This window comes from Cardiocondyla obscurior, linkage group LG28 (genome assembly GCF_019399895.1).
Source record: "Cardiocondyla obscurior isolate alpha-2009 linkage group LG28, Cobs3.1, whole genome shotgun sequence".
Classification (NCBI taxonomy): domain Eukaryota; kingdom Metazoa; phylum Arthropoda; class Insecta; order Hymenoptera; family Formicidae; genus Cardiocondyla; species Cardiocondyla obscurior.
Window position 1 is genome coordinate 1490283 of NC_091891.1, and position 11450 is coordinate 1501732.

General features: G+C 35.0%; 2 protein-coding genes across 2 annotated transcripts; both read left to right on the forward strand.

The window, feature by feature from the left end:
* The first annotated feature begins 3327 nt into the window (after positions 1 to 3327).
* LOC139112367 (retinol dehydrogenase 12-like) lies at positions 3328 to 8387 on the forward strand. The gene is made up of 6 exons (XM_070673348.1): positions 3328 to 7005; positions 7106 to 7187; positions 7303 to 7607; positions 7711 to 7848; positions 7913 to 8117; positions 8228 to 8387. The coding sequence occupies exons 1-6, from the start codon at positions 6870 to 6872 to the stop codon at positions 8373 to 8375; spliced, it is 1014 nt and encodes a 337-aa protein (XP_070529449.1). The 5' UTR covers positions 3328 to 6869; the 3' UTR covers positions 8376 to 8387.
* Positions 8388 to 9493: 1106 nt separating this feature from the next.
* Positions 9494 to 11396, forward strand: LOC139112370 (retinol dehydrogenase 12-like). Its single transcript, XM_070673351.1, has 6 exons — positions 9494 to 9635; positions 9939 to 10020; positions 10190 to 10497; positions 10584 to 10703; positions 10897 to 11089; positions 11201 to 11396. Exons 1-6 carry the CDS (start codon positions 9518 to 9520, stop codon positions 11343 to 11345), a joined length of 966 nt encoding a protein of 321 aa, XP_070529452.1. The 5' UTR covers positions 9494 to 9517; the 3' UTR covers positions 11346 to 11396.
* The last annotated feature ends 54 nt before the right edge of the window (positions 11397 to 11450 follow it).

Sequence of the window (11450 nt, forward strand, 5' to 3'; positions counted from 1 at the left end):
AGCTGGAACGCATTCGCTCTCGTTTTTCGTACGTCCGATGCAAAGGCTCTGTTATAGATCGAACTGGTTTCGAGAGATTCTCTCTTCCGCTGTCTCGCTCTTTTCCACGTCATTCAATCCGTCGTCCCTTCTCTCTATTTCTCTTCTCAACCCTCCCTCTCTCCTCGCTCTGTTCAAACAGAAAAGATGGAGGATGCGAGACCGGAAAACCACAGGATCAATGTGAGGATAGGGGACGGAAAAGAGGAACGAAGTAGAGGGAAAGGAAGAGACGAGTGGAAGGTAGAGCGACGAGCATCTCAGCTCGACATTCCACGAGATTCTCCTCTATCTTTTTTCGATACTTTTTATCCCCCTTTATTCCGTCTGTTTCTTATCATGCCGCTGCGGCTCTTCTCCGCGTCGCGCCTCGCGAGGAATCTCGTCGTATCGACTACGAAGCGACTACATAAGACTGATATAAAGGGATACGAAACTTTATTCAGGAACTTAGGACCTCGGGAGTTTTGAAGGGACCAAAAGAACAAGGTAGAAAATACCACTATACGATGACTTCTGAGGCTGTCGATCGACACGCGAATCAATTGTATGACGTTTTTCGTTTCAATACTTTGAAAAAGTTGATAAAAGGAACTCACTTTTTTTTTTTTTTTTTTTTTTCTTTTACTATCTTTTTCTCAATTTCATCGAAATGTAAAATACTGTAGAGAATTATGATTTATGCAATACCGTATTTTATATGCATTTTCTTTATTCAAGTACTACCGTGCACACGGTGGCAAATTTCTAATAGATGTATGAGTTGTTTATAAGCCAGTCTGAAGCGTTTTACTCAGCTGCATTTAAATCGCGAATACGTTTTAATCCTCGGAATACCTGACTCCCAAGTTCGAAAGCGATAACTTTACTGAGCTTTGCTTCGTGAGATACGATCGTGCTTAGTAATTCATTCTCATCACCTTTGCTCGATGCATTAATCGCGATTCCCATCGTTATTATCGCCATTCGTTAGGAATCATCTCACGGCGACTGCATTAGCACTTGAGAACGCGCGACGGAAACAAGAAGGGAAAGGGACTTAGCTTTATTTCAAGCGTAAACACTATCCCGCCACACAGATCCAAGCACGCGCATATAAATCCGTTAAACCCTTTGCTAAGTTCCTCATAGAGGAGGCACTGGCGGAAGATCACAGGGAGCATAGGGAGATAGATGGGGGGGAGAGAAAGAGAAAAATGTGTTCGAAAGCGAGAAACAGAGATAGAACGCTGTAGAAGTTACCAAGTAGAATGCAATATCCTCGCACCTCTTCGCTTTCGTGCTCTTCGGCCAACTACGAGGCACCTTCCTGTGTTCTCTCCGCTTCCGGGAACTTCAACGGGACGTCACCACCTAGCATCCCCCTAAGGCTACATAATATCCTCCCTTGAATTGGCCCTTCAACCACCGAGCCAGCTACCCGGAAAACGCCGACCTAAAGCTTTCAGGGCGCCGATATCGCGAATAACTGGTGGCAAAACTGACGGCGCGATAGAATTATAATGACGCATCATTGTGCGTAACGCGAACGAAAATGCGCCTGAACGTATATCGAATATGTTACAATAGAGGTACAAACGTAGCGTTTTGGACATGGTGTTTTTTCAAGACTTTTTGCGTATATTGAAACGTTAGTTTCAATTTTAACCATTTTAGAATGTTAAAATAAATCCAACTTTTAATTAAATTAGCTTAGCAAATTCTAGCGACTGATTTATTCACGCTTAATTATAGCTGCGATATTAAAATTATATGAAAATATGGAAAGTAACGTAATAGCAACTTTTAGATAAGCATAAATTTTTTGAAATAAAATCTTAATTAAAAAAAATACTTTTACTTTTTTTTTTTATTAATCTTAACAGCTGATGTACTGGCATGTCTATATTAATATTTTCTTTTTATGTTACAGTCATCGGCAAAACTCCACAGTTGCGCTCGCGGGAATTCATGCAGATCGGTAAGTCGCATCATTTGTTTTTTCGTAGTTTATAATTAGGATCGTTCGAAAAATAGCGCACGCGAAGCGTGCGCATGGTTTCTTTAAGTATTAGAAAAAAGTTAAAACGTGCACAATGATAACGACGATCTCGGCGCGCTTCTTTTATTTTGTGAACGCAGGTATTGCCACGGAAGAAAATTATGATTTTTTTTTTACGACAAACTGTACCCTATCTCCTTCGCTCACGGCGCAACTCGCATAGACTGGCGCATCAGTGCTCATGGCAAAATACACGCTCGAATTGTTCGCGAACGTCGGCATAGCTTGGTTTATGACGATAATAAACTATTCGGAACTGATACATGCCGACGATGGCCGTTTGTATTTTCATGTTCGTGCTGCTCGACTCTATCGGTGATCGAGCAATTTATACGCGAGATATTTCGCGTTGCGAGCGGCTCGTACGCGCGTAAACTCGTAGGTCAGGTTCTCCACGTCCGACAGAAATCGATACGTCGCCGGGAAAACGCGAGAAGCTTGCGTAACGAGCGGGAGCTTCAAGGATCGAGCGAGGTCTTAATAATTACGCATCGATGCGCACAATGCGCCGTGCATCGGAAACCTGCCGACGTCGCGCCTAATTAGATGCAAGTAGAAATTATTAACTTCCCAGCGCGTAAAAGTACTTTACGGAAATACACGGGGCGTACAGCGTTTACTTAACACTCTTGGGCGTTTTCGCAACAACATATTTTTCATTATATACATTTGTTCGGAATAAAAAATGATTTTGAGTAGAATTCAGAAAAGATCTAACGTTAGCACTCTCGCCGGAGTGAAGACGATACGAAATGAAATTACAGTTGTGCGTCGATACCTTCGACGTATCTAATTTCTTCTGCGAAATTATCTTAAAGAGACTTGTCTCATCAATGAGCTTGTTATCCCGTAAAATAGACTTGTTCGTTTTCTTCTTTCGCGAAAGGAACGATACTACAAACGCGGCCGTTGCGCGTCTTTTGAAGTAATAACGCGATGCCAAGACGTTTGCGTTTCCGGCGGTTGCACGCGGTTACAACAGCGTGATGCACAAGGATGGTTACGGCGTTCGCAGCATCCTTGGTCTAATGCTAAAGTACTCGACCGCTCTTTGACCCGGGATCTAACGTAAATCAACCATCGGATAAAGAAACCGAGCAAGTGCGCTGAGTAGACGGCGTTACATTGTAGCACTTTTTTTTAGCACACAATTTTTTTTTTTTTTTTATTGAGATTACATCTCAATAAGATAGAATAAACATTCTTTTTTTAACTTTATCAAGTTATAATAAAGTAGGAAACCTTTAAATTCTTTTATTAAAAATTATTCATAATAATGTAGGCTCGTTTCTTGATGCTAGCCTTTTTTTGTGATATCTGATCGTGAATAGTATTTGCAAATGTATTTTTTTAATTTTCTCCGCAGAAAGCTTTCGCTTAATTATTCTAAACTTGAAATTCAAAGTTTTATCTTTGCATCTCGTATGCATATTTCAGTAAAAACATTTTTGTAATGCATTATGCATTGTACGAAAGGATACGTTGAAAGGATAACAAAGCTGGGCCCTTAACTCGGATCGACAGCGAGTCAAAAACGGTTTAAAAATGTAAGGTGGAAATTAATTAAGCAATGAAACAGGGAAACGCGATGAAACGGTTTTTCAAAACCAAGCGGTGGAAAAATATCAAATAAATCCCTGAAAAAAAAAAAGGTAGATGAGCGAATTAACAAAAGTATAGAGCTCGCGGTCGAAGAAGAGTTTCTTTGGCATTAATGCAAAACGAGGCTAACAAGTTGCGAGTCGACACATTTTCGAACAATACGCGGGTGGTCTCTCGCTTTCCGCTCCCGCGCCTTCAGCGCTCCCTTTTTTCCGCACCGTCCCGTATCGCGTGTTGCAAAGTTCGTCGGTGTTATTCGACCCTAGCTATTGAAAGTTGACAAGCAACGGGACGAGCCATCGTGTGCGTGTGCGTCGCGACGCGCGTGCTGTACGTGGCACGAGAGAGCACTCGGGCATGGCATCGCCACCTCCACTGAGAGGGATGACATCCCTTTGTATGTTCGAGTAGATTTCTAAATAGCATAGCGCTTGTCGCCTGAAGGACTCTCATTCGCTCGAGACGAGCCCCGTTCTTCTTCGCCATATAGGGAAAGAGACATCTTCGTCGCATTATCGACAATTAAAAGCGCGTACGGGATTTCGAATTTCTATTCGTCTGGAATTCGATCGAAACGATTAGAATTTAATTTTGATTTGATTTAGAGAAGTACTCGTTGACCCATCCACGTATCGTATAATTTTTAATAACAATTTTAATTAAAAAAAGAAATAGGTTAAATAGGAAAGTTTTATACCTACTTAAAAATTAACCCAAGTAATATGACTACTTTCTTTTATAATTTAACACAACTTATTATCTGCAATTAAACAGATAACGATCACAATCACAGAAAGAGATAGTTTCTTTGTCTCAAAGAAACTGAATTTGAGCGAAGAAAACGAGATCACCTAAAGAAAAATATTCGGGTGGGGAATATTACGTAAATGCATGATATCTCGTCAAATTTACACGCCTGTTCACTAGACTCTGACAATATTTCCATACAGACAGAATTCTTTCACGCTTGATCAAGATCTTAGAATACTAATGAGCCGTGGCGTTTATATCCACGCTATCGCGAGCAGCGTTTGCTGTAATGTCATTCAACCTCAGTCGCTGGTTGTACGACCTGAGAGAATTATCGGATATAAAGCGCGGATATAAAATTAATTCAACTTAAAATTAACTGTATTTTTCGTAACGCAACTGTGGCAAAACTTCCGGCTAAGGTTATCAATTAAATGATTATGGTATCTCAACGATACTGATGTGCTCATATAATTAGAGAATAATATACCAGAGACTCGTATAACAATTATCTGATATCCCGCAGCGCATCATCTGGTTAGCACATGTGTCGCGCGAACGACATACCCAATTCGTGCGTATTTGCACAATAGTCATTCGCGCACGCACATGCGTTAGTATTCAGCACGCGTGCACACGCATTCGCGTTCCAGTATCCTCGATTGCGTTCGGCGCTAGCCTACGCTATTATATTTCTTTGTATTTACGTGAAACATCGCACGCTAAACAAGCCACTGCTAAATGCAGCGTATTCTTCGCAAAAAATCGGAATTAAAAGGATTTTTTTATCAAATTATGCGTCAATGAATAAAAACTTTACTTGTAGAATTGAGTGACAATTGACACTTCGATTTTAGCTGGTATAACGAATATATTTTTAGTCCGTTGGGAAAACTCGTTGTCAGTTTAAACAATAATACACTTGAACATGATTTATTGTTAATTATAATTCCAGGCAAAGTTCACGAATATTTAATTTGAAAGTTAAATTATTGTGATTAATGTGTCCTTGTTAATATTTCCAATGAATATTTTTTCATAAGCGATTCAGTCTCATTTGGTATTCGCTAAAACGTCTCTTTTGTAGACATGAATAAATTTTCATGAGTTATTTTACACGGATCATAATCGTTGTATATGTGTCATAATGATGTTATATCAGACCTGCGACTGTAGTGCGTCATTTAATTTACATATTATATTCAAATAACTCAGATTAAAAGAATTTATACAGGTTATAAACGCTGACCACATATCAATTAATTTTCTTATTTCAAACATACGCCTACTTCCTCTTATAACCATAAAAAATGTTTAAAATTAAAATACAAATAACTATAAAGAAATTTATAATTTACTCGCGTTATAGTAGTAAAAAATTAATATTTTTTCTTTTTAATCTAATATTTTAAAGCGCGTTAGACGACAATTTACATGCTGGTACTATAACAGCAGATAAAAGGAAAATGAATTTGTTACGTCCTTGAAAGTCGACAATCTGAAAAAAAACGAGCAGCACCGCACGACCGAATCTTGTTAAGGGCGAGTCCCACATTTACCCCCGTCTCCCTGAGACGTACTTGCACGCGTTGAACAATTTATTGCGCCTTTCTTGCGCGTTAAAGCGTACTATGAACCGCATACCTTATGCTCGGTTCTCAGCCGGGTCGAATCATAAATCGTACGGGTCTCTCATTTCCTCTCTCGGACTTTCGTCCTCTTATCCTCGTCCTCTACCACGGTCACCCTTATTTCTTACGCGACGAGACAGGAGATCTTCGTGCACCTTCAAGTGCACCAATGTCCGAGCCTGTTCTCATCATGGTACGTACGGGTTCTGGTATCCGGACACGTTCGTGCTGGTTATTTTAATCTTTACTTCACATGCCTTGTGCAGGCTTTTACCAGTCGTTATTGCCTTTCAAAAATTAACATTCAAAAATATTGCGACCTTGATTTGAAATTAATTGCTTAGCCACTAGGATTGTCAAATATAAGCTAATAATATGTATATGTAGGCGAAGCCGCGATGAAAGAAATGAGAAAAGAACATATAACAAATGTATTTGCATGTAAATAAAATTATATTCGTAAAATAAATGACGTACTACAAATAGGTCCACAAGATTAAAAAATATAATTTATTTAAAGAGCCTGCTCTTTGTAGAAAGTAGAATGTTGAAACTGAAGCAAGAAGAGTCGTGCGCAGATGTATCTGCGCACATCATTATCGGATGCGCGTTGCAACATCATTTATGTCGTAAAAACTTTCTATATACATATAAGTATATGGCACTTACAAGATAACTTAGCAGTCGCTGAACAGTCATTGTCTAAAGTTCATAGAGCATTCAGTGTTATTACTTACTAAGTGATAAATTTTAATATTATAAATATATACATATAAATAATCAGTTGCGTAATAAAGAAACATAAAATGTGGTTTTTTGGCAAAACCTGGTTTTACAATCGAATGTGTACAAGCAAAGCACGTCTTGACGGCAAAACTGTTATAATAACTGGAGCAAGTGATGGACTCGGCAAAGAAACTGCTAGAGATTTATACGCGAGAGGTAATTTTATAGAACAATGGATTTAATATATTTTGAATTAATATTAAAATATTATACAATTTTAACGAGGTGTATTAACATGCGTGACATGTATGTTTAGGTGCTAGAGTGATTCTGGCCTGTAGAAATATGGAAAAGACAAATGAAGCAGTTAAAGATATAAAAAATAATCCACCTTCGTGGTAAATTTATAAATTTTTATCACAGAAAGCAATATTCTCTTAGTTCATTCTTTTTCAATCAATACAATCGTAATAAACTTTTGAAATATTTTACTGAATCAACGAATACTTTTAGGGTGGAAAAGAATGGCAATGCAAATAACGTAGGCGAGCTTGCGATTTATTTTCTGAATCTATGTAGTTTAAAGAGCGTGAGAGATTGTGCTAAAAATTTATTGACTAACGAAGCAGCTATTCACATACTTATAAATAATGCCGGTGTGGCTTTGCATCCTTACGAGAAGACAGAGGACGGAATTGAAACGACATTTCAGGTCAATTATCTGGGCCATTATCTTTTAACAATTCTGTTATTACCAAAAATGCAGGCATCTTCTATCAATTGCAGAATAATCAATGTCTCATCTTTTACATATGTTGGTACGTAACTGATATTATAGTAGTTTTAGAGATAAAATAAAATATTATTTAAATTTATTCGTTTGAACTTTTAAAGTATAATTAAAATAAAATTTTGATACAGTTGGTGACATAGATTTCGATGATATTCATCTAGAAAGATCTTATCAATCTTATAAATATTATGCATCATGGAAAAGTTACGTACAAAGTAAATTGGCAAACATTCTGTTCACTAAAGAACTCGCTTCCCGGTTAAAAGGTATATAATAAAAAATCTAAGATAAAATAGCACACGAAAATCTTACACAAATTTCGATTTTTAGAAGCAAATATCCACGGAATAAACGTATATGCTGTACACCCCGGTGTTATTAATACCGAAATAACACGGCATGGTAATTCGTTTGTGCATACTTCTTATGCAATTTTATCGCAGCTTTGTGGTAAAAATTTAGTTCAAGGTGCACAAACAATAATTTATTGTGCAATTGATGAAGGAATATCCAATGAGACTGGACTTTATTATTCGTAAGAGGACACTTTGCATATATTTGCATATATTTCGTACAAAAATACTTTTATTTAAAATATTACAATACAATTTAATTTTTTTTTTTTATAATTTTTTTTATGCACAGTAACTGCAACATTTCCAATACATATAGGAAGGCAAACAATCGTGAATATGCTAAAAGATTGTGGAATATGTCTTGTCGTCTTTTGCAATTGGAACCAGATGAAAATATTACCGCGTTTTTGAAAACAGTTTCACATCAAATACTTTAAAAAAAAAAAAATCTTTCTATTTGTAACCAATTTATCGAGAGAAAACAATTTTTTTTAGTATTTAAAACGTAGTATTAAATAATTTCTGCATATTACATTTTATTTGTATATTATTTTTAATTAAATTAACAAAACTTAATTAAACTTAATACTTAATAAACTTATTAAACTTTAATATAAGTTTTATAAATATTAGTATACTATATTCGATTATTGTATTTTATGTATCTCTAACGTTATGTATCTCCTAATTTATGTATCTCCAACGAAAAAGTATCTGTTGTACAATTTAAATTTAACCAGGTAGTTCGAGGTTTAACAGGTTATTCAAGGCTAACCGGACTTTTACTTTCTAAAATTGTATCTTTTTCATGCTACCTTAAACTCGTTCAGTCTGTATAAGAGCACGAAAGTAAACACTTGTGGCTGTTCGATCAAACTTAGACTAAACCGAGTATAAAATATTTAGTGAAATCAATAGTGAATAAATTCCGATAAAAGTAATCAATTACGTGCAACGTGAAATCGTGGATGTAGAAAAAAAAATAGCCGTGTGAAAAGAAAATTTGAATTCGATATTGGTCCTTTTCATACAAATTGTTATAAATTAAGAATTTCCCATATTTTAAGCAACATCAACCTGCGACGGAACTGTGTCGAGATCGCGCATTTATAAAGCGCAATTCGAGATAATTCCGGCGCATTCATCTTTTAACGAGGATCATATTTCATAGACGCGCGCTGATCACGCGTCGACAAAAACAACCTTTACGCAATACACTTCCTCCTTTTCGAAATTTAGATGAGGTAAGTCTGCACCTCTACATGGTGAAAGGAACCGGGGCTACTTCTGTATAAAATTCAGAAGAAGATTCACCGCATTAGTCATTGTGCTATTGTCACTCAAGGTGTCATTACGTTCTATATAACGATTGAACTTGATTTTGAGTCGTTATTTTTTTATACGGAAATAGAAAATATTCTTCGAGGTCGGCACACATATGCGCTTGCACGTTATATCATTATTTTGATGTAAAATCGAAAATAACATTCGATAGTGATAAGTAAATTTTAACGAAAGCAATTGATAATAAGTGAATTGGCAGAAAGTTTGCATGTTAATGATAAATTAACATCTTAAAATGGGAATTTTCAATCGAATGTGTACGAGCAAGACGCGTCTTGACGGTAAAACTGTTGTGATAACAGGAGCTAGTAGTGGCATTGGTAAAGAGACCGCCAGAGATTTATACGCGAGAGGTAATTTTATTAAAATTATAATTTAAATAATCGTAAACTCTTCAAAATTTAAGCAGATATTCTAGAAGATTTTCATAAATACAAATTTATTATTTGTCAAAAGACGAAATGCCAAGTATTGTCATTACATATCCTTATAACATTATCTTTTGAGAAAAGCATTTTTATATTAAAATGATAGATTCTTTTTATTATTTTTACTTTATTTCACATTTCACAAAATTTCCTTTTTATAAATAAATAAAAAATAGATATATAACGGATTTTAAATATACATATTTTTATATAAAATATATGTTTTAGGCGCTAGAGTGATTTTAGCTTGTAGAAATATGGAAAAGACAATTCAGGCAATTGAAGACATAAAGAATAATTCACCTTCATGGTAAATATGTATAAACTTGCACCGTAAGAAGCAATTAAATTAATTATTATATATTTTAATTAATTTCTTTTTCTGCTTTTATAAAATTAATATTAAATTGTTTCACGCTGAAGAATGATAATTCTTCAAAAGATGCTAATTAGGCCAATAAATTGTTGATTGATTTTAGGGTAAAACAGGATAAAGAATATACAAATTATGTCGGTGAACTTGTATTTTATTCTTTGGATCTTTGTAGTTTGAAAAGCGTTAAAAATTGTGCTAAAAAATTATTAGAAAACGAAGCAGCTATTCATATACTCATAAATAATGCCGGTATGGCTACGGATACGTACGAGAAGACGGAAGACGGATATGAAATGACATTACAAGTTAATTATCTTAGTCATTTTCTTTTGACACTTTTATTACTGCCAAAAATGCAGTCGTCTTCTTCCGTCTGCAAAATAATCAACATCTCATCTGTCGCACATATTCGTAAGTGATTTGTAGTTATGTATTTTTATTTTTTCTTATGTATATATATTTTTTAATACAATTATAACAGAAACTGTTTATTATAGTTGCTGACATGAATTTTGATGACATTAATCTGCAGAACTCTTATACGCTATTTAAAAGTTATGCGAGAACCAAACTGGGAAATATATTATTTACTAAAGAACTGGCTAATCGATTGAAAAGTATACTGAAAAAAACGTCATTAATTTAAATAAATTATTTTCTTTCCTTTAGCTGCTTATTAATATTAAATATATGCTAATCAGTCCTTATGCATTAATGAAAAATGCACATATATGCTGTATGAAGTGTAGTTATAAATAAATAACTATACAAAATAATTATATAAAAAATTAAGCTAGTATCGATTTTCAGAAGCAAATATTCAAGGCATAAATGTATATGCTGTTCATCCTGGTTTAATACCGACTGAAGTATTATCGCGTGTTGATTCTATACTTTATTATTTGTCGCCATGGTTGTTTAAAAATGTTGAACAAGGAGCACAAACTACGATATATTGTTCTGTGGATGAACGGACAATTAATGAAACTGGGCTTTATTATTCGTAAGAGAACGCATTGCAAATATTTTGTATAAAAGTACTTTTATGTAAAGTATTACAATAGAATTTTAGTTCTTTTAATTTCTTTTTTAATTTCTTTCTTTTTTTATGTAGCAACTGCAGCGTTTCCACTACATATAGGAAGGCAAACGATCGTGAATATGCCAAAAGATTGTGGGATATGTCTTGTTCTCTTTTACAATTGGAACCGAACGAAGATTTTGCCACACTTTTGAAAAATGCACGTCAAACACTTTAAGCAGATTTAATTTATTTTTAAATCACTTACTAATAAAAATGATTTAAATCATTGGTGTTATTTCTGTTTTTAAATATATTAATAACAAAATAGAATTTTATTTTT

Excerpts from the sequence above, each read along its gene's own strand:
- LOC139112370 (XM_070673351.1), top strand. The coding sequence starts at position 9,518 with ATGGGAATTTTCAATCGAATGTGTACGAGCAAGACGCGTCTTGACGGT. Across the intron at positions 9,636-9,938 it reads CAGAGATTTATACGCGAGAG|GCGCTAGAGTGATTTTAGCT; the intron begins GTAATTTTATTA and ends TATATGTTTTAG. Across the intron at positions 10,021-10,189 it reads AAGAATAATTCACCTTCATG|GGTAAAACAGGATAAAGAAT; the intron begins GTAAATATGTAT and ends GATTGATTTTAG.
- LOC139112367 (XM_070673348.1), top strand. The coding sequence starts at position 6,870 with ATGTGGTTTTTTGGCAAAACCTGGTTTTACAATCGAATGTGTACAAGC. Across the intron at positions 7,188-7,302 it reads AAAAATAATCCACCTTCGTG|GGTGGAAAAGAATGGCAATG; the intron begins GTAAATTTATAA and ends GAATACTTTTAG. Across the intron at positions 7,849-7,912 it reads ACTCGCTTCCCGGTTAAAAG|AAGCAAATATCCACGGAATA; the intron begins GTATATAATAAA and ends TTCGATTTTTAG.